At 41.1% G+C, this 21491-nt stretch overlaps 1 protein-coding gene across 1 annotated transcript in view; it reads right to left on the reverse strand.

The window, feature by feature from the left end:
* Nucleotides 1–21491, reverse strand: part of LOC127579325 (tetratricopeptide repeat protein 28-like) — a 603896-nt gene that overhangs the window by 27387 nt on the left and 555018 nt on the right. The window contains 4 exon segments of the mRNA XM_052032043.1: nucleotides 575–651; nucleotides 10042–10273; nucleotides 15492–15616; nucleotides 20000–20720. Of these exon segments, the coding sequence (XP_051888003.1) occupies nucleotides 575–651; nucleotides 10042–10273; nucleotides 15492–15616; nucleotides 20000–20720 (1155 nt within the window).

Genomic DNA, 21491 nt, shown 5'->3' on the forward strand with positions numbered 1-21491 from the left:
TAACTGCTCACAGTTGGCATCTGTGTCATTTTGGAGCTGTTCCATCCTGTTCCAGTCACTCTTTAAGCCATCATGACCTTCCCATTGTTTGCAAGGCCAATGACGATTGAGCTGAGGCTGGTGACACCGACTCACCTCTTCCTTTGGTGAGAATCAAGTGCCATCACTGGGATTTGTACATAGGTCTCTTGGGTAGCATTCTGCAGTCTAATACCAGAGCTAACAGGATGTTCACCTGCCTTGAACCTTTTCATCATGCCCATCACTTTTGTTTTATACACTTTACAATTTCCCAACCACTGACTTATCCATAGACAATTTTTGGCAAAATATTTTGAGAATAAAAATAAATCAAATACTCATTTAGTTTGTTATTTCAATTCCTTCTCAAAAGCTTAAATTAATTATACTGTGTATTTAATTAAGAGGCAATAACTTAAATCAACACCACCATCTGAAATTCAAAGCACACTTCTGTGCCCTGGAGAACTGAAATGACTTGACATGGAGTGCAGCATTATTACAGGCTTTCAGCGTGAAGAATGAACTCAGAAAAGTCCAAATTTGTACTCACCCGATTAATAAGCTGTTCTCCTGTCTCTGAAGCTGAGATAAGTTTGCAGAGAGCCTGGAGTGCAGCATGGGGCAACCCTATAACACAAGTAACAGTATTATAAGGGATATGGTACATAGCATACAGCATGTAAGTACCATTGTATATAAACATTAGTGACACATACATGTCCTATAAACACAAGGACATATCAAAACAACACAATACGGACACATATTAATGCACCAAATTGAATAATCTTAGACATTCAAAGCTTCCTAATGCAAGTATTTTAAACATTTCATGCTAGATATGCCACAATATTTTATGTCACATTAAGGCATTCATTTATTTGCAGTATAGAGGAAAAAAAACTATCCAGGAATAAAAATAACAGAGCCACAATGTCTTCAGGCTATTAATTGACTTTCCCTCAAACAAAACCAGGGTTTTGATCTCCAGTCTGAGTAGCAATTAACCTTCAAATGAACTCACTCTATGTTAAATTAATATTAATTAGACATCATAGCCTTAAAGGTACACATGCCTACACTTTAGCAGCAGAATAGGCACTGAATCTTCCTTGATACAATATTCCTATTCTTAAGAACACTAGTCATTGTGAAAACACAAGTAGCTCAGGAGGAGGTTTGCTTATATACAGTATATATCCAGCCATCACAGATAATGGAGTTTTAATGTACATAAGTACAGTCTATAAGCACAGTGAAATAAGCAGAGTGACATATACAGATACTCTCTATATAATTTGGGCAATATTTATATAGGCAGACCCATGGAGTGTGTATATCAAGGCTGGCTATCAAAGGCTGTGATCAACAGTTCCACAACTGCGCATAATGCAGAATAAGGCCAAACTTCCAGTTGTGAAACACAAGATCTCAAGAAATTCAGCATTCCTACCAGGAGAACGATGGCCAAAACCATTTAATATGGAAAAGCTGGGCTGATGCTGGTGCCGTCACTACAGAGAGCCACCATCTAATCAAGGACAAGGCTTGAAAACAATGCACTCTCCAAACTCCTCCTTGTGAATGGACCTGAAGCCGTTGTGAGATGACAGTTTGTCATTCATTTATCAGGCTCCTCTCCCACACTGCCGTCTAACACTACAGACTGACTGATTATGTTATATTTTCCTCTTTCTGTCATGGTATCGAATATCCTTCTGCATATGATGCATACATATAGTTTCTGTATCACTGTGTGTGTGTGTGTGTGTGTGTGTGTGTGTGTGTGTGTGTGTGTATTATTGTGGGCATATACATTAGCATGTTGGCCATAATCCTGCAGGACAACTGCTGGCATTTCCCTGCATACGTGCCAGCATGTTTGGGATTTCCTTGAATGTGTGTGCACAAACATGCACCTCTCCACCAAGGAATCTCTTACTGTTGCTGTGATGCCCCAACACTTGGAGAAATGAAACAACCCATGCCCACTTAGACTTGCTGCAGGATAAGCATCTCCATTCATCTGAAAGGGAGCAGAACTTCAAAAAGGTTAATTATTTTACGTTTAAAAAAAATTCAGATTATTTTTTTTTTTAAAATTGGTTATGTGTTAAGTGTATTGATATGCATTTTAAATTTTAAAACAACTTTTAAAAAATTAATTGAAAATTTTTAGATGGTTTCTGAATGTTTCTGCACATCAGAATCATTCAAGACTTTTGACAGCATTGACAGACAGCCAAGCCTTGCAGGAGGCCCTGCCACAGAACAGGCCTTATCCCTGTGCACAAATTCTGGCCGTAGGCACATGAAATTATGAACAACTACAAAAACTGTGTGACAAACAAAAGTTCAACATATTTCAAAATATGATGCACTGATGTAAAAAGACAGGGATATTACACCATATAACACATCATGTTTCATTGTGTTTATGGAGCAGCTGCATCCTCTTAAGGCCACAGGGTTTAATTTTTAGCTAACCAGAACCTTAGCACATCCAGATTTTAATTATTGCTTGGTTAAAAAACAGTGCAAATTAAAATATACTCATGGGTTGCAGGCTTTCTGTGAAAAACAATAGCAGTTGGAAATTATTTTGCATTATACAGTGGTTTAGTGCTTGTGTACTTAGATGATTTGTTTGTAAAATGAAATTAGCAAATCTTTCATGACACATGTTCCAGGAACTTGGATTATGTTGGCTGATAAAGAATATAGTGCTTTATGATGTAATGAAGGATAAGGGATCAGATTGTGCTCAATTTAGCCTGCCACCCACAAATTCAGTACTCCTCATGATTTTCCTGCCACATTTGCTTTTTGTGGCCCCTGTCGGATGAATTAGACTGAAAGCCTGGTTACCACAGTGGTCCCTTGAGGTGGAACGATCCATAATTGTGACTTCCTGTAGGCAGTGTTTCCTGAGGCCCCACTCCCAAACCGCCCGAGATTGAGAACTACCCCCAACCTCGATGCTGTCAAAGGATTTTGAATGGGTTTTAAAGTCTATGATAATCTGAGGAATTTAAAATGTCCTAATAAGTTAAAAAATATATAATTATTAAAACAAATTTAAAAAAGCAAAGTGGTGAGCACACATGGGCCAGAGAATATGGGTCAGAGGTGGAGAGAGTCAGCAGCTTCAAATTTCTGGGTGTTAACATCTTGGATGACCTGTCCTGGGCCCATCACATAGATGCAATCATGAAGAAGGCACGATAGCGCCTCTACTTTCTTAGAAGCTCAAGGAGATTTGGCATGTCACCATCTGCAGATGCACTGTTGAAAGTATCCTGACTGGTCGCATCACAGCCTGGTAAGGCAATTCCAATGCACGGGAACAAAAGAGGCTGCAGAGAGTTGTGCACACAGCCCAGTACATCAGAGGCACAGCCCTCCCCACCACTGACAGCACCTACAGGAAGTGCTGCCTCAAGAAGGTGTCATCTGTCATCAAGGATCCCCGCCTTCCAGGTCATGCCTTCTTCTTGCTGCTACTGTCAGGCAGGAAGTACAGAAGCTTGAAGTCCCACCCCACCAGGTTCAGGAACAGCTACTTTCCTATGACCATCAGGTTCTTGGACCTACCAGCACAACCCTAACCCCACCTCAGCAATGGAACACTATGGACCACCTCTCGCACTGTCATGGACTTGTCTTCAATTGTGTCTTTGTTTTTTGTTTCACGCTATGGTATAATTGCTTGTATAATTTATGTATAATTTGTATTCTCTATGTTGTCTGTACCTATGTGCCTGTGATGCTGCTGCAAGTTTTTCATCACATCTGTACCTCACCATACTTGTGCATATGATAATAAACTCAGCTTGATTTGGCTTGAATTGTGTGGGAGAGAGAAGGTGTTAGAGCAGCTATGAAGAGCAGGGTGAAGAAAAAGATGGAAAGGAAGTGCATGAACAGGAGGAAAGGTGGTCCTGGGGTTTGGCAGATGGCTAGGCAAGTTATGCTATGCAACCTTTTCAGAAAAAGTGGCTGCAGTGTCTGTGAACAGTGAGGAACTGATCCCACGCGAGTTCTTGGGTGATATGGGCAGATGTCATGCATTTGGGAGTGTGGTGCTCGGTGTGGCAACAATGGAAGTCAGATTCTGGGAATACTGATGGGACTGACAAGACCTTTGAACACTCTAGAGGGAATGGACTAGAGGATGGTAGCTGTTACATTATGATAGCTACAGATTCAGATGTCTGGATCCAAACCTCCACACATTCTCCACCTTTAACATGCTCCTTAAAACCTACCTTTTTAACTAAAATTAAAGCCACATCCTGGTTTTTCATGCTGTGGCTAGGCACCAATTTTTGGCTAATTGTTCTCTATTTGGAGCATTTTACTACTGCAATAACATCTCCATATAAACTAAAGTTGTTGCTGTAAAGGTAGGGCTTGCTATAATTAGGAAACCAAAGGCTGCAGCATAGCTGATGCTTTGTGAGTTCAGTAAAATATAGTCCAATAGTGCTTACCTGTCTCTGGCAGCATAACACACAGGCCACCCAATAAGAACCAACAGTACTGTAAGCTGGCCAGACAGGAGTTGGAGTTTTGAGCATGTGGAATTGGAGAGTGGTATTGAGCATAGAGCAGCAAAAGAACAACAATTTCTGGTAAGGTTGAGTGAAGTTCATGTTGATGTAGGAATAGCCGATGGAATGTTCCATGGAAAGTGTGCTGGCAACTTGGAGACAATTTCCAAGTTGACATGCAGTTCTATGCTATTGAAATATTCTTGAGGGACTAAGGTTGATTGGAAATAATAAGCTTTGGTCTATGCATGACCAAGCTATGGTCATCAGTGATTCACCAGAAGTTAGGGAAGTGGAGGAAGGGTTGTTGAGACATCTGAAGAAACAAAAAGGATAGGCTAACATCTGGGAGCTCTGAAAAAGAGGCATCTGAGGACAGGAATTCCAGAGACCGAGACCAGAGCAAAGAGCCCTGGGGATCTGGGAACAGTAGATGTTGATCACAAGGTGCTGGGATACTTCAAAGCAGTGATCAATTCCAACAAGCTACCAAGGAGAAAAGAAGCACTGGGGTGGGGGGGAGTGGTGTTGAATTTAAGGTTCTTATAACTGTCTCTGCAAGATGGGTAGTTGATTGAAAACAGCAGTGGCATGTCACATGGAAAAAATACAGGTTTTTTAAAAATAGGTTAAGTAAATGAATGTGGCTAAAAAAATAGTGGGTTCGAAATTCTAAAGCATATAGAAACACATTAAGATGACAGAGAGATACTCAAACCAGTTTCCTCTGGGGAGACAGAGAAGGAAATTTCCTCTGCAGATGAAATGCAGTCATATGCCGAGGTGATGCAAATCCTAAGTCTTTTGAGCTCTGCTATATACTGTATGTTGACTGTTAATTTCAGGAGCTGCATGAGAAGATCGAACATACACTTATGGTCTCCATGGTGCTGGGAGCTTGAAAAGTAGCCATTTCAATGGGGACCATTGTGTCAAGAAGTGGGCTTGAACTGAACAACTTTTCACGAGGACCAGTGGGATATGCAAAGAAGTGGGCACCCAGCGTCTCCCACTGATGTTAAGACATCCTGGTATCAGAGGTGACCGCCTGGGAGAAATATTAGTGCGGTTGAAATACTTCCACCTAACCTCACCCAAAAATTAAACTGGAAAGCTTCAACTCAAACATCAGAGATGTCTGGTCAATTAGAGAAGATTCCATGTTGGTCACCAGTGGAAAACTCCCTAACAGTGGTCAGTTAAGGACTGTCCCTTTAGCTCTGCTTGAGCTTGCTATCATCCTTCCATTAAAGCCCACTTTTCTAGACAAGGTCCATTGGTATTGGTATTGGTTTATTATTGTCACTTGTACCGAGGTACAGTGAAAAGCTTGTCTTACAAACCAATCATACAGGTCATTTCATTACACAGTGCAGTTGCACTGAGTTAGTACAGAGTGCATTGAAGTAGTACAGGTAAAAACAATAACAGTACAGAGTAAAGTGTCACAGCTACAGAGAAAGTGCAGTGCAATAAGGTGCAAGGTCACAACAAGATAGATCGTGAGGTCATAGTCCATCTCATTGTATAAGGGAACCGTTCAATAGTCTTATCACAGTGAGGTAGAAGCTGTCGTTAAGTCTGGTGGTACGTGCCCTCAGGCTCCTGTATCTTCTACCCGATGGAAGAGGAAAGAAGAGAGAATGTCCAGGGTGGGTGGGGTCTTTGATTATGCTGGCTGCTTCACCAAGACAACGAGAGGTAAAGACAGAGTGCTGTTTTTACACTCCAATATTGCACCAGTGATGCCAGTCACGCATTGCACACCGATTAATGTCACTGCTGCAGAACCAGTGACTTCCATTTGTACAGTCATCACACATACGGCAGCCAGGGATTTGAATTTTACTTTATGCGCTTGTGCACTGGTGGAAATGCTAATTGTATTTTGTGATCGATCTTGCATTTCCATTAAGTAGCGTGGAGCCTAAAAAGCAAGCACGATAAGATGGAATTTCGAGGCCATGAAGGTTAAGCATTGTGAAGGAGTGCAGCAGAACAATGTTGGAAGAATAGTGTTATACTTTCAGGAAATACAACATGACAGCATGTAGAAATGGATGGAAAAGAGCAAAATATGTATGAGAAAGATGTAGAAGCACAGTGACATTATAAACACTGCAATACATCTGAAGATGGCGGCATACAGAAACAGCCAAATGCAGAAACGGTGACAAATTACAGTGTAAGAAAACACAGCATCACATACATTAACACCGTGACATAGCAAAACAGCACATTAAACAATGATTCATAGAAATATGGCAAAAATAAAAAAAAGCAGCATGCAGAATATATACATAAACACAATAGGATAAACAAACAATGACCTTAGAAACAGAGCAACATGTACATAAAGATGTATAAGAACAGTCCGCTTGCTTTAATCATTCATCTTTTTGTTACATCAGCTTGCTTTCCCTCTCCCTTGGGGTATGGATGAGATACTTCTGTCTCTCACACTCTTATTTGGCTTTAAGAGTGATAGTTCGATCTCCAGACTATTCAATAACTGTCAGCCCTGCTGCACTGGCAAGACACAGCAGGCAAAACGAACAGCTCTAACATAAAATCTTATTTAGCCAGCTGATTTTTTTTGCACAAGTGTTGGAAATAAAAAGGTTAAAAAAGACAATTTCTCTAAAAGTTTTATGTATATATGTTAAATACAACGTGATTTTGCAGACATTCTCCAAGAGGCATTAATAATGAAGTTTTCTGTATTATTGACTGAGATCTCTGCACACATCTCATTATTACCTATACTGTGACCTCTAAGGAATCCTCCACTGATGTAAATTTAAAGCTGCATGTATTGTTTTCAAACTAAAGCACATTTTGAAAGCAAACGCAATGAGAGGAAGCGACTGTCAGGAATGTCGCAGCACAAGACAGCTCGATGCATTTATAAATGTATAATACCACTGGGAGCATAATAACTTCACCAACTATCACAAAGGTTCGGATTTATTTTAACATATTATAATTAAAATTAAGTAATTCCATCACAGAGCTCATTGGGAAATGTTATATACTAGATCAGTCACAACTGTATGCCATCCCACAGAGAGACTCCAGATCCCTTTATGCTACCTGCTGTTCCTCAATTAAGGTCTCTCTGCAAAACCTAACAATGTGGCTTTTTGATAATATTCAGATACAGTAATACAAGCATCAATGTTGCTTCTACGTCTGTTGAGTTTGCTGCAGTAATGAAAGCTTGACGTGACACCTTGCCATCAGTGACTAAAATTTTAGTACATAAGCTCCTCTGATGGGTCGGCTTAGTAAACTAGTACAGAGCTTAAGGTATAAATACTTGGAGGGCCTCAGCTTTGATCATTGGTTTTTACTAAGTTAACTTGATTTCACCAAGGATCTGAGAAGCATTACAATTTATCCAGGGCACTCTTGCATTAGTGAAGGAAAATAACATCCTATTCCTGGTACTTAGCTGGGTTCAGCTACAAAACGTACATGAATGGACACCATTGGTGACAAGAACAAGTTCCTGGTGAAACGTGAGCCCCTCTTCCCCAGTGATGAATTTATTGACTGGCCCTGAGCCTAAAGAATACCTGCTCGGGTAAGGTCCCATTTGGTGTCTACAGAGCAGCACTCCACCAATAACTTGATGACTTTCAGAAAGGTGGAGAGAAGAGGGATATTGGTGGAAAGAAAAGGAAAGGATAACTGTGCAAAGCTGACAGATTTTGCTTCCAGGTATAGCATAGAAAGGGATTTTTCTGAATTTGCCATTAATATCACCCCCTTACCTCAACAGCCTACCAACACAGGAATAATTTGCCCTGCAATCATGCACTATTACACACAAAAAACTGCATTTTGTCATAAAAGGGGAAGTAGTACAAAAATAAACCACCTTTTCACAGTAGCACTGTGAGATATTTGACTAATATCACTTCTGGTGTAAAAGCTGCATTTTGCAGACAGAAGTTAAGTGAGGAACAGTGATTAGCATAAAGGGAGTTGGAGTTTTTCTGTGGGGAATGGCACACATCCTTTTCACTTGGCTACAAATCAGAAACAAATTTTCTGCCATCAGGAGGAAGGTGGAGATAAAAGAATGATTTATGTCCTCTGACACCGATCAATCACTGGGAGGTTACCCTAAATGTCTTTCCAGTTGCTGTACCAGAGTTCATATTCAGCCCAGACCAACAGATGTAATTTTCCTTTCTTAAAATGAAGCTATTTTGGGGCAATATCCACCAATGCCTTATACAAATTCAACACAACATCCCAACTCCTGTACTCAATGCCCTGATTTATGAAGGCCAATGTGCCAAAAGCCTTTTTCACGACCCTATCTACCTGCGATGTCACTTTCAAGGAATTATAGATCTGTATTCCCAGGTCCCTTTGTTCTACCGCACACCTCGGTGCCCTACCATTCACTGTGTAAGTCTTACCCTGGTTTGTCCTCTCAAATTCCATCTGCCATTTTTCAGCCCATTTTCCCAGCTGGTCCAGATCACTTTGCAAACTTTGATAGCCTTCTTCGCTGTCCACTATGCCCCCAATCTTGGTGTCATCCGCAAATTTGCTGATCAAATTTACCACATTATCACTTAGATCACTAATATAGATGACAAACAACAACAGACCAAGCATCGATCCCTGCAGTACACCACTAGTCACAGGCCTCCAGTCAGACAGACAACCATCTACTGCCACTCTCTGACTTCTCCCACGAAGCCAACGATAAATTCAATTGACTACTTCATTCTGAATGCCAAGCAACTTAACCTTCTGGAGCAGCCTTCCATGTGGGACTTTGTCAAAGGCCTTGCTAAAGTCCATGTAGACAACATCCACTGCCTTCCCTTCAACATTCCTGGTAACCTCCTTGAAAAACTCTATTAGATTGGTTAGACATGACCTGTCACGCACAAAGCCATGTTGACTATCCCTAATCAGGCCCTGTCTATCCAAATACTTATATATCCTGTCCCTCAGAATACCTTCCAATAATTTACCCACAGCTGATATCAGGCTCTCCAGCCTATAATTTCCTGGCTTATTCTTAGAGCCTTTCTTAAACAATGGAACACACTAGCTATCTTCCAGTCCTCCGGCACCTCACCCGTGGCTAAGGATGTTTTAAATATCTCTGCCAGGGCCCCTGCAATTTCTGCACTAGCCTCCCACAAAGACCGAGGGGACACCTTGTCAGGCCCTGGGGATTTATCCACCCTAATTCACCTCAAGACAGCCAGCACCTCCTCTTCCGTAATCCAGATATGGTCCATGACCTCACTACTCTTTTTCCTCAGTTCTACAGACGTTGTGCTGTACTGTTGCTCTTTATCTTTCATTGTTTTAAAAAGCTAGATATTTGAAATGGAAACAGAAAATGTTAGAAATGCACAGATGAACTGCAGCTGAAACAAAGAGAAGGTCAACATTCAAGGTGAAAACCCAATGTAAAATGCTACTTTACCTAGGAGGGACTGGAGTGTGGTGCTGCACTGTTGAAGCCGATCTCCAGGATCAGAGACTGGAAAGAAGACAGCTGCAGGAAGCCCGCTGGCTGGAGGATCAAGCCGGAATCCTACTGCAGTGAGAAGCGACTGCCAACCTGGCACACCGCCCACTTTGTTCTCCACACTGTGCTGGGAAGTGTACATGGAATTCCGTTGACCATTCTGTATCCGCTGGAGTGACTTCTCCACCTAAGATAGTAAAATTATAATTGATTTTCCATTTCACAGATGAGTCCAGCCTGTTACTTATGGGCAGAAGAAAAGGCTGTCTGATACAAAACCCCTGGTTTGAAATTGTGCTGTGGAATAATATTTTATATCAAATGGGTCAATTACAATGCATTATGGTCCAGATGTCAGATGGTATTAAAATGGTATTAAAAGTTTGCACTGTAATATAACATGGTATAATTTCAATGCAGTATTATATTTTTAATCATTTGAAGCTTGTGGAGTAACATCCCACTGCCAACAGAATCAACTGGACATAAATGGGTGAAGCTGAAACTGAAGTGGGTAGACCGACAGGGAAATAATTTCCTTTGTCTACTCTGTATCAAAATGCAAATAACAAATTTCAGAATCAAGATTGACTTGTTTCCTCTCTGATTCTGTGGGTCCTGAGGTAGCTAATGAGGCCGATATGGAAACCATAGACTCTTCCACCAATGGGGCAGGAAGTGGCTGGCGGGGCAGGTGATTGGTTGGCGGGGCAGCGGAGTGGCTGACGGGCCAAGTGAGGGGCTGGGTTATTCGCTGTAATCAGGTTTGTTGTTTCAACTGTTTTAATAGAAATAGGGACTCTACCAACAGTTCACAGAAGATGAAAAACGAATTTACTTGAATAGAGTTTACTTGCAGTAGGATAACTGGATATTGTACAAATTATACTCAAGTGCAAAAAGTAATTTAAAATTAAGGTTTCCTCAGTTGTTCATTAAGCATGATTTCATAACTGTAAGCATTTTATATCAGCTTCAGGTCTAGGTAGAGTATAGCCATTTATTACAATCATGCTAACAATAATTAGAATGATTTAACAATCTATCAGTTCCAATTATGCTTCTCCATCTTACTGCAGTTCTACATAATTTCCTTCTTTTAAATACAACAACAACTTGTACTTGTAATGAAACAATTCCAGCTGATTTACAATTGTTTGAAGGACAGAAGAAACAGAAGCAAGACTAACTAGAGATGAAGGTCAAAGGCAAGGGCAAAATGTTTACAATTTATGTAAGTGACTTGGATGAGGGGACTGGATGTAAAGTGGCTAAATTTGCTGATGATACAAAGGCTGAAGCAAAGTAATTTGTGAAGAAGACACAAAGAATGCTACATAGGGATATAGATAGGTTGAGTGAATGAACAAAGATCTGGTAAATGGAACATAATATAGGAAATTATCCACTTTGGTAGGGAAAATAAAATATTATTTAAATGTGAAAGACTGCAGATCCATGAGATGCAAAGGGATCTGGGTGTTCTAGTACATGATTTGCAAAAGATAAAAGATAACATGTTATCATTTATTGCTTGGGAAATTGAATATAAAAGTAGGGAGGTTATGCTTCAATTATATCAGCCATTGGTGAGACCACAGTTTTAGACAATGTACTGTATTGGTCTCCTTGCTTAAGCAAGGATAGACATGTGTTGGAAGTGGTTCAGAGAGGTTTGTGGCTCATCCAGATGAGTTTCTGGTCAATGTTGATACCCCAGAATATTGATGATGGGGCACTTGGTGACAATGTCAAGGCTAGGCGGTTAGACTCTTTCTTGATAGTTACTGACTAGCACTTCTGTGGTGAAAATGTTACTTGCCTCTTATCATCCCATGCCCAAATCTTGCCTTTCTCACATTAAGAGTCCAGAACTATTTGCAGTACACCATTATGATGAAACAATATTCCTGATTTTTTTCAGGAAGCACGGTGTGATTCAGCTGGCCCATGGTCCAGATTCATCTTCCAATCAACAGGTCAGACCCTGACCACGGTTCCTGCATACTCAAGTGAACCCCTAAGTCTTTCAAAATCTCCACATCTTTCAGAATTGCTTCCTTGTTTCTAAGTTTGAAGTGTAGCATTTGTTATTTTTTTCACGTAAATGACTGCCTCATGTGGCAAAAGTTCCCTGGAATGGTTTGGAAAGATATGGTAGCATGCAAGTTTCAAGTAATGGTCATTTTTTACTTGCTGAGTTACAGATATCACTAAATAGTCAGTGTAGAGAAGACAGGTTTGCCTACTACCCTTGTGCACAGGAGATGCACAGGTTCTAGACTAGGTAGGTGAGGGCAAAGAACTTTAGGATTCTACTTCAGGTGCCCCTCTTGAGCTTACCCTCCTCATCTCAAACATAAAGGCCTTTACAAACCCAAAAGATATTCTCATTTTTCCACCTGTCATGGTGGTTTTCAAATATCATCAACAACCAAGAATAACAAACAAAGATATGGTTAGAAAAAAATGCAGAAAAACGCAGATGGACTCTTGATCTCACAATCTACCTCATTATGACTTTGCACCTTATTGTCTACCCGCACTACACTTTCTCTGTAGTTGTTACATTTTATTCTGCATTCTGTTATTGTTTTACCTTGATGTACTACCTGGATGCACTGTGTAATGAATTGAACAACATGCAAGACAAGTTTTTCACTGTATCTCAGTACATGTGACAAATAAACCAATTCCAACTCCAAGAAAAGATGGCCTAACCAGAAAAGCAACTAACATATGAAGCAGATGTTGCTACAAACATAAAATGAATAACTCAAAAGGACCTTGACTTAATGATTTTCTTTCAAGAAGAATTCTTGAACAGACAAGGTCCCACAATTACCAATCAGTCTAGAAACAGCGGGATGTACTTCAGCCCAAATTCAGTGAAAATCATTTTCTCACCGCATACAAGGCCCTTCAGCCCATTGAGTCTATGCCAGCTCTTGAAACAATCCCATCAATCCTATTCCCCTATTCATATTCCCTGCAACCCATTCTCACATGCCCATCAACTACCACTCATCTACACTAGCTATACTGTACAGTAACCAATTAACCAACTAGCCAGCAAATCCTTAGGATGTGAAAGGAAACCAGACCATACAGTTACAGGCAGAATGTACAAACTTCACCCAGACAACACTGTAAAGATCAGGATTGAACTTGGGTCAGTGGAGATGTGAGGCAGCATCACCAACTGCTGTTCCGCCATGCTGCCCATACGTCAAGCCCATTTAAATGAGGCTTTCACTTGTTTGCCCCAGAATTTAATTCTGTCTTTTGTATTCCAACATTGCAAAAATCTGTGTTTATGTTCCAAAGGCTCCAATGTTCTGGGTTATGGAATACAAACACATTTATTCTACAGTAAACCACATAAGGTGCTGTATTACTTCAGCATGAAAACAGGAGCTTGTTCAGTGGGATATGTGTGTGTGTAGCTGGGGACAAGTTCTTTGTGTGTTGATTTTGGCTGGGGATTTCCACCTTATTTCTGGTGTAACAATAGCATTAAGAGCCAGTTTGCGCTGTCCTTTTCAAAAAATATTCCACAAGAACTTCACTATGTGCAAAATTTCCTTGGAAAAATTGTAGCTGTTCCATGTTTGAATTCATGTCATAAATTTAGGTGCCTGAATCAGTACAACTGAGATTATTGGAGTTTAAAAGCTATTTCTTTGTGATACTTAAAAGCTTTTCTTATTGAGCTTTGTACTAAACTTAACCAAAGTGCTCTCACTCTCTAAACTGTTGTTTGTTTTCAGACTCTATCCACCCCACCTGTCTCACAAGGCTGAAGCTGCTGGAATGGTGCTCCAAATGGGTATACCACCGCTTCTCACGATAAGTGAAATATAACAGCAGGAACAAGGCACATTGAGAGTGAGGCAAGGTTGCTAGTTCTGGTTTGATATCTCCCTAGAGATTTTATGATGAAACATTTGATCACCTGGCACTCAAAGATGTGATGCTGCTCATATGACTTAATCACATGACATTCCATCTTGAGACATTTGCCTACAATTTGCATTTGTTAGAGAACATGTTGCTGCATTTACCTCCGTTGAGTGTCTTATTGTCATAAAACATCAAATAAAATGTTTTATAATGTGAAAAAATAACAAATTAGAAATTGAATAATAATTTTAAAAGAATGAAATGATTAAAAAAAAATTTAAGTGCTGCTTGATGATTCTACAATATCAACAGCAATATGAAAAAAAAGCACTGATGCATAAAAAATTGTCAGTCTGTGTTTGTGTTCTCTCCATGCTGTGCTCTCTCTCCCGGTTGTGTCCTTCCCCTTTATTCCCCAGCTTATGTAAATCTCTTAATGTTGCGCTCTCTCACTCAATCACACACACACACCATCCACCCTCCTTCATTCTCCCAGTTTGTGCTGTTTACTTTCTCTTCCTTAAGCAGCTGTCCCAGAATTCGAGTGTTTCTCTGTGATTTTCTTTGGTCCCAATACCATCATCCACAACCAGTAACAAAGACATGTGTTCCAACTTCTGAGCTGGAGCAGCAGTAATTCTGGGATTGCACAGACACAAATCATACACATAAAAACCTCTCCTAAACTTCTCCCCAGGTGACCTTCAGCAGCAGTACCAGTCACCCACTCAAGTCAATTCTCTTTATTGGCAGGATTGGGAACCTTCGAGTGAGTTGCTTTGGCAGGAAACAGCATTTTAGACTCAGATGATTATTAGTGGCCCAGCATTCGGGCTTATTTTACGTTGGACTTTACGTCCCATCCCAGGCAAATGAGTTTCAGAGGAAATTAGGGCACATTATGGTCAGTGAACTAGGCGTAGAAATGGGATCAAGGAAATTGCAAGCCTTAGTTATCTCTTTATATGATCACCATAGGTTTAGAAACCATTACACCCATGTATCCCTTGCTGATCATCAACAGTTAACACTTTAGAGTCATACAGTATACAGCACAGAAACAGGCCCTTCGTCCCACCACATCTATGCCAACCATGACGTCCATCTATACTAATCCTACTTGACGGCATGAATTGCATATTCCTCTATGCCCTGCTTGTTGAAGTACCTGTCCAGATACCTCGTAATTGTTTCTGTTCCTATCTCCACCACATCTGGCAGTTTATTCCAGATACCAACCACCCTTTGTGTGAAAAAGCACAGTGTGCTTTGGCTAATTTCAGTTGCATTTTTCAAGGTGACTGTGGAATTTATGTTCATAAGTTGGATATTTTGCTTCTTTTGTTTGAACAGATATAACTGTATATTTTGTGGCTTCTCAGCATGGACAATATTTTCACCAGCAGCAATATTTTAATTTCACAGAAATCCCTCCTTTCTCTCTGCTCCCACCCCTGAATTGCCCCCATACATAAGGGTATTTTACAAATTATTCAACATACCAAGTGCAGCAGAACACGCAAAGCGTCTCGGGCACGATCAGGATGCTGAAGGATTTCAGACAGAGCCTGACCAATAAGAGATGAGGGACTGTTCAATTTAACGTCATTTCCAATCAACGTGAATCCTGCAAAAGAAGAACAGTTTTTAAACAGACTTAATAAATAACTATCAATACTCAAAAGCTTTATGTAAGTATGGACTGGCATTAGTAACCAGGCTGCAAGGAAAATAAGTGGCAAATCAGTGCATACAGTGATTGTGTCATACAGGACAACTCTAAACCATGAATGACCAATGGCTGAAACCCAGAATAATTTATAATAACTACAATCCCTGTAATCTTAAAATAAGCTTCACCAGTAATTTCTGTATGACAGTGACTATGCCACAACTGCAATCACCACATAAAACAGTAATCTTTGTGTTAATACCCTTGCTTCAAGAATCTATGCAGTGACCGTAATCTGTTGTTACATTCCCTATACAACACAAGTTGAATGCAATCTCTGTATCAAAATAACTATACTCCCTTTATATCATGATGCAGTGGCAGGTGTGGCAGCCATGGCTATATGGTAGCACCATCTCACCTCTGAGAGAAAACATTATTCAAGCTCGATTTCAGAGGCTTGACTGCAATTCTAGATTGACACGCCAGGGCAGTGCTGATGGAGTGTCGCACTGTCAGCACTGTTGCCTTTTGGATGATTGTTAAAGTAAGCCACCACCTACACTCTCAGATAAACACGAAAGGTTCCTTGCAGAGAAGAGCAGGGGAGCTATCTCCTGGGTCCTAGACAACTGTTAGCACTCAATCAACAGCACTAAAACAGATTGTCTCGTCATTATCAGATTATATTTTTGCAGGAACTCACTGTGCTGAAACTGTTGTGCTTTCTACAACAGTGCATACTTGATATTTAATTGCCTCCAAACCAATTTGTATGCCTTAAAGTTGTAAAAGGCACCATGTAAACACATGTCATTCTTTTTTTTAAAAGAGGGCATGTAATGCCTAACTACTGAATTATGGATAATGAGTGCATATTGTCCTGGAATTTTACCCACAATTACATTCTTTGCAGGAGGAACTATGTGAGCTGGGTGTGGGGTGATGAGAGTATTTTGAGATTAGGTGCATGGGAGTACAGCATTTCCAAACATGCTGTATTTTTTTTTGTCCATGTTAGATCAGGAAGAATCAATCTCATCATGTATGTGGAGAGAGTGAGAGATGTTCGATTACCTACAAGCTGGATCATGCTATCTACAGAGGGATGGGGTGTGATAGCTGAATTCAGGCTGTGAAGGGGAAATCTGTTACTACATGGATGATGGGTAGGGTGGAGATCCCCATTGTTCCTGGGACGAGGAAGACCGTGTTGGATGGGTGGGGGAGCAGGAAGATGATAGGGTGGGGTAAGGGACAAAGGCTTACTGGGAAACTTTCTGTCAGGAGGAAACATCCCTGATCTTCCTGTTCCAGAAGCAGGACTGTAAAGGGAATCATCTTGTCCATTTTCCACCCTCCTCTCACCCGTCCTGTTTCCTGAATCCCAGATATTATGATTTCAACCAATAGAAGTTAAAAAAAATGGAATGACCGTTATAATGAAGACAGGCAACTTCATTACATAACTTAAAAAAATCTACCAGTGTCCTATGAATGACATGATTGCACGCCCTTTGACTTTCTTATGTTAGAGCTGGAACTGGGTGGGTTCAAGACCGGTAGTTTTTAAGGATTTTCAAAAAATTTTTCTTTCTGTTTTAATCCTAAATCTGCACTTTATTTTACTCAATTTTGAGGGCAACTTAGGTTTGGATCACCAAGTAAACCCAGATCAATGATTGTGGGCAAACTGAAAACTTTCAGCACGAGCGATTATTATTGTTTTTTGCATGAGATGCAAGCAAGGGTGAAACTGGCTTCAATGATACTCTGAAACATGGCGGAGCAGCAGCTTCAATTAAGCTCAAAGTTAATTAAAAGGAAAATGAGTAATGGTGCAAAAGTAACTACCAATTCATATTATTGCTATTAATATACTTCACCACCATTCTCTTGATTGACCTTGCACTTTATTGTCTACCTGCACTGCACTTTCTCTGTAGCTGTGACACTTTACTCTGCATTCTGTATTGTTTTACCTTGTACTACCTCGACTCACTGTGTAATGAATTGATCTGTACGAACGGTATGCAAGACAAGTTTTTCACTGTACCTCGGTACATGTGACAATAATAAACCAATTCCAATTCTTCTAAGGCACTTCCTGCTTGCCCATTACCTCCAACAGAGTATCCACCACTTCTGATGGGGATCGGGATTGTTGGTTTCATGTCCCTTTCCCCACCATTAATCAGTTTGATTTTCCAGCAACAAAATGACCTGATGTACATTTCCTATTGTCCCTGATCAGTGGAATCTCAATCATCTTTCAGTGGTGGGCACATTTTCCCCCACCCCCAAGCTGGTAATAGAAAATGATGGGTAATCAAGGCTCCACTGGGACAAGGAGCACACTAATCAGTTGCCCATGAGGAGCAGTGAGACCTCATTTCCATCACTCTCCTTACTAGCTGATTCTTTTCAATCTCAGTGAAGGATTTGAAAAGAAAATAGTTCATAAAGAGACCAATTTCCTCCAGTACACTGGAGATCATTATTCAATTCCTTTCTTCAATTGCTCCCTACTGTAATGTCTGAGGAATTCCCTGATTCGTTATAAAAAATACAAGAAGTTGAACAATGGGAATGGGGATTTACTTATACTGTCCACCTGACTGCATTTGGTGATCTCAACAAATTCTGCATTTAATATAATCACCTAAGATTTAATTGTAGATCTGCGGCTAGAAATTAATCCACAAAAGCTGGCAATGCTTTGTAGAAAATCAGCTTAACCTGGTGCAGAACAATATTATGCCCATTTCTGGCTGCCTTAGTGCCCACCTGAAAATTCCACTCCAGACCTCTTGGCGGGGTTTCCAACCTCCCAAGGCAACATTATTTTTGAGCATAAGACTCCCCCAAATGATGTTAGTATTGATGCATCACACAAACAAAATCTCCAGTGAGACTGTCAACCTTACCTCTGAAAAGTTACAGTTCTTATTTACTCACCAAACAACCTGATTTTACTAACCGTTTCCCCTCCCGAGCTATTTAAAGGGCCAACACTCAAACAGCAGTCTTTATCCTCATTGAGACTTTTGATGTTCTACACCTCAAATAAAGGCTAACACATTTCCCTTAACTTCTTAGTTCATGGAGGTCGAGATCACGGTCAGTCTCTTCCACGCCTCACAATCACTGCAGGCTGCTTCCTCTGATCTCTGATATAGCACAGAGTTTTGGTATTGGTATTGGTATTGGTTTATTATTGCCACTTGTACCAAGTTACAGTGAAAAACTTGTCTTGCATACTGATCGTACAGGTCAATTCATTACACGGTGCAGTTACATTAAGTTAGTACAGAGTGCATTGAGGTAGTACAGGTACATAGAATTTAAGTTTAAAAGTGTAGAACGATTATAGTAAGGGTAATGAGTAGATCTGTAGAGAGCAGCTTGCAATGAGTCCCCACGCTCCAGTTTGCCGCTCACGCTACACGAGTACGATCATCTGAACTCCACACTCAAGAAGAAGAAACTTCATCCATTTATCTTTCAACCTAAAGCAGCAGGCAAAGGGAGAACAGGCACTCACCTACAGTATAAGCTTCCCCAAATGTTAGACGTTCATTGACAATGCTCATATCCTTTGAGACCTCCCAGGTAACTGCGCACTATGGCTGCCCGACTATAGTCAGTCCTATGTGCTACCCCACCCCTCCACCCCACTCCACACAAAGAATCACCCAGTCCAGGTCCCTCTCCTATCCCTAATTCTAACCCCTATTCATTCAGTCGCAACTCACCCTCTGGTTGATGGGCCAGTGGTGTGTCTCTTTAAGAGCTGGCTGCAAAGGATGCATGTGTTGGGCCACATGCTTAAACAGCGAGAACCTGCAGCACGTCAACAGGGAATGCTACACAGAGACTGACGTTGTCAGTGCAGCATTTCACAGGCAAACCCAACAACATCATTCTGTCAGCCTCACAACTGACGTTGTAAATCAAAAATGCTGGAAATCTAAAATAAAAACAAAAAGTGCTGGAAACACTCAGCAAGTTATGCAGTATCTGTGAAAAGAGGTACAATGTCAATGTTTCAGGTTAAAGACCCTTCATCAATTCTGACCACAGAGTCTTCAACCTGAAATGTTAACTCTATTTCTCTTTCCACATATACAGCCTGATTTACTAAGTTTCTCCAGCATTTTCTGTTTCTATTTCACAATTGAAGTTCTCAGTCTTTATATAAGCTTCACAAACAACACTGAGTTGACTCACACCAAAATAAAAGGCATGGAACAACTTCTAAGCCCTATCTTTTAGACTCCCGTTCTCACAGATCCTTTCAATCTTCACTGCTGTAAAGCTTGATAGATTTGAACAAACCTGCCCAGTTTGAAGGATGCGCAAATTGCTTGCTGCTCTGGACAATCTTCATGGCTTCTCCAAGTGCCGCGCTAGATTTCATTCCATTGAGCAGAGAGGAGTAGAAGGTGTGCACAAACATCTTGGATGCAGCCACAGGCACGGGCCAAAGGGAGACCAAAACACACTGTGCTCCTGCAGCTAGAAAAGCTCGTGTCAGGCCAATAATACCATCTGCTGTTACTTTATTGTTAGATTCCTGGTAGGAACCAAGAACTACAAGCTTAACGGGGAGATGCAAATCCAATATGTCAGCAGCTGTCAATAAGAACTCTTGCAGGGGAGGACTGTCAGTTATGCTCTCCACGTCACTTGCATCATCTGGCATCCTCAGCGATTCTGGAATGGTGTAACTGTTTCCCAAAGAACTCTTCCCACTAATGGAGCTTCCTTCATTATTTGGTGTAAGGACCAAGGCAGCAAGTTTCCAGGAGATGTGGGTTGCAAAGTGGATGCACTCTGCCTGACTGAGCATGCTCATCACTCTCTCCTTGGTCGCAGCACTGTTAACCAGGGGCTGGCAGCCAAGCAGCTCTGAAACCATGTAGGCCTCTTCTTCAGCCGTAGGCATTGGTCCCCAGAGCCACCGGTCCATAACCGCTGACGGGAGTTTGGGATTACCTATCACAGCTGCCATTGAGGTAGAGGAGCTGCACATAGAGGTGTTCTTCCGAAGATGCGACTGTACAAAACAAAATACAGATGTATATTTTTAGTTTAAATGTTTCATGAAGAAGGCAGAAAAAATATCAACATTTAAAGATGTGTACACAAAATGGCAATCGCATAATGGTGCTTCTTCCATTGTGAAAAATCATAACAACTACTTCCATTTAGCATTACCCTGGAAATCTGATCAAGAACTTCCGGGTGCACAATCTCCTTGCTCTGCTAATGCTACTTTCTCATCAGGAGCCCGCAGTCTATGTACAGTGCTCCTTTTGGTGCAGTGCAGGAGAACTTGAGCTAAGTTGGCCTGGCACATTCCAGCACAACATGATTCTCCCAATACAGAGCTAGACTACACATTTGTCAGGCATGTGAATTACTTGCCCTTATATATCAGGCACCCCGACTATCCCCAAGCAAGGTACCAACCTCCCCACCACATTCCCATCTTTGTTTTATCCCAAAGACCCAGGCCCCAAGCCCTTGATCTGCTGCCTTCGTGATACCCCCTTCTTCTGAAATTTCCATTCTGATTTGTCCACCATCCCTCCTTCTGAAAGGTTGGTCCTGATCCATTCTACCACCCCATCTCTGACCTTCCCAATTCACTCTCCTCCCACCGCCTTCCCAACTGCAGAGTTCCAATGCCAACACCACCCCTTCACCACACTGCCCCACCTCCGAACCACCACCAGCACTCTACCTCTCCCACCATCATTACAGCACAAGCCGACCCGAAACCTGCCTCCAAAAGGACCAACAGGGAGCACATTTTCAATTACAA

Source organism: Pristis pectinata, chromosome 17 (assembly GCF_009764475.1).
Source record: "Pristis pectinata isolate sPriPec2 chromosome 17, sPriPec2.1.pri, whole genome shotgun sequence".
Lineage (NCBI taxonomy): Eukaryota > Metazoa > Chordata > Chondrichthyes > Rhinopristiformes > Pristidae > Pristis > Pristis pectinata.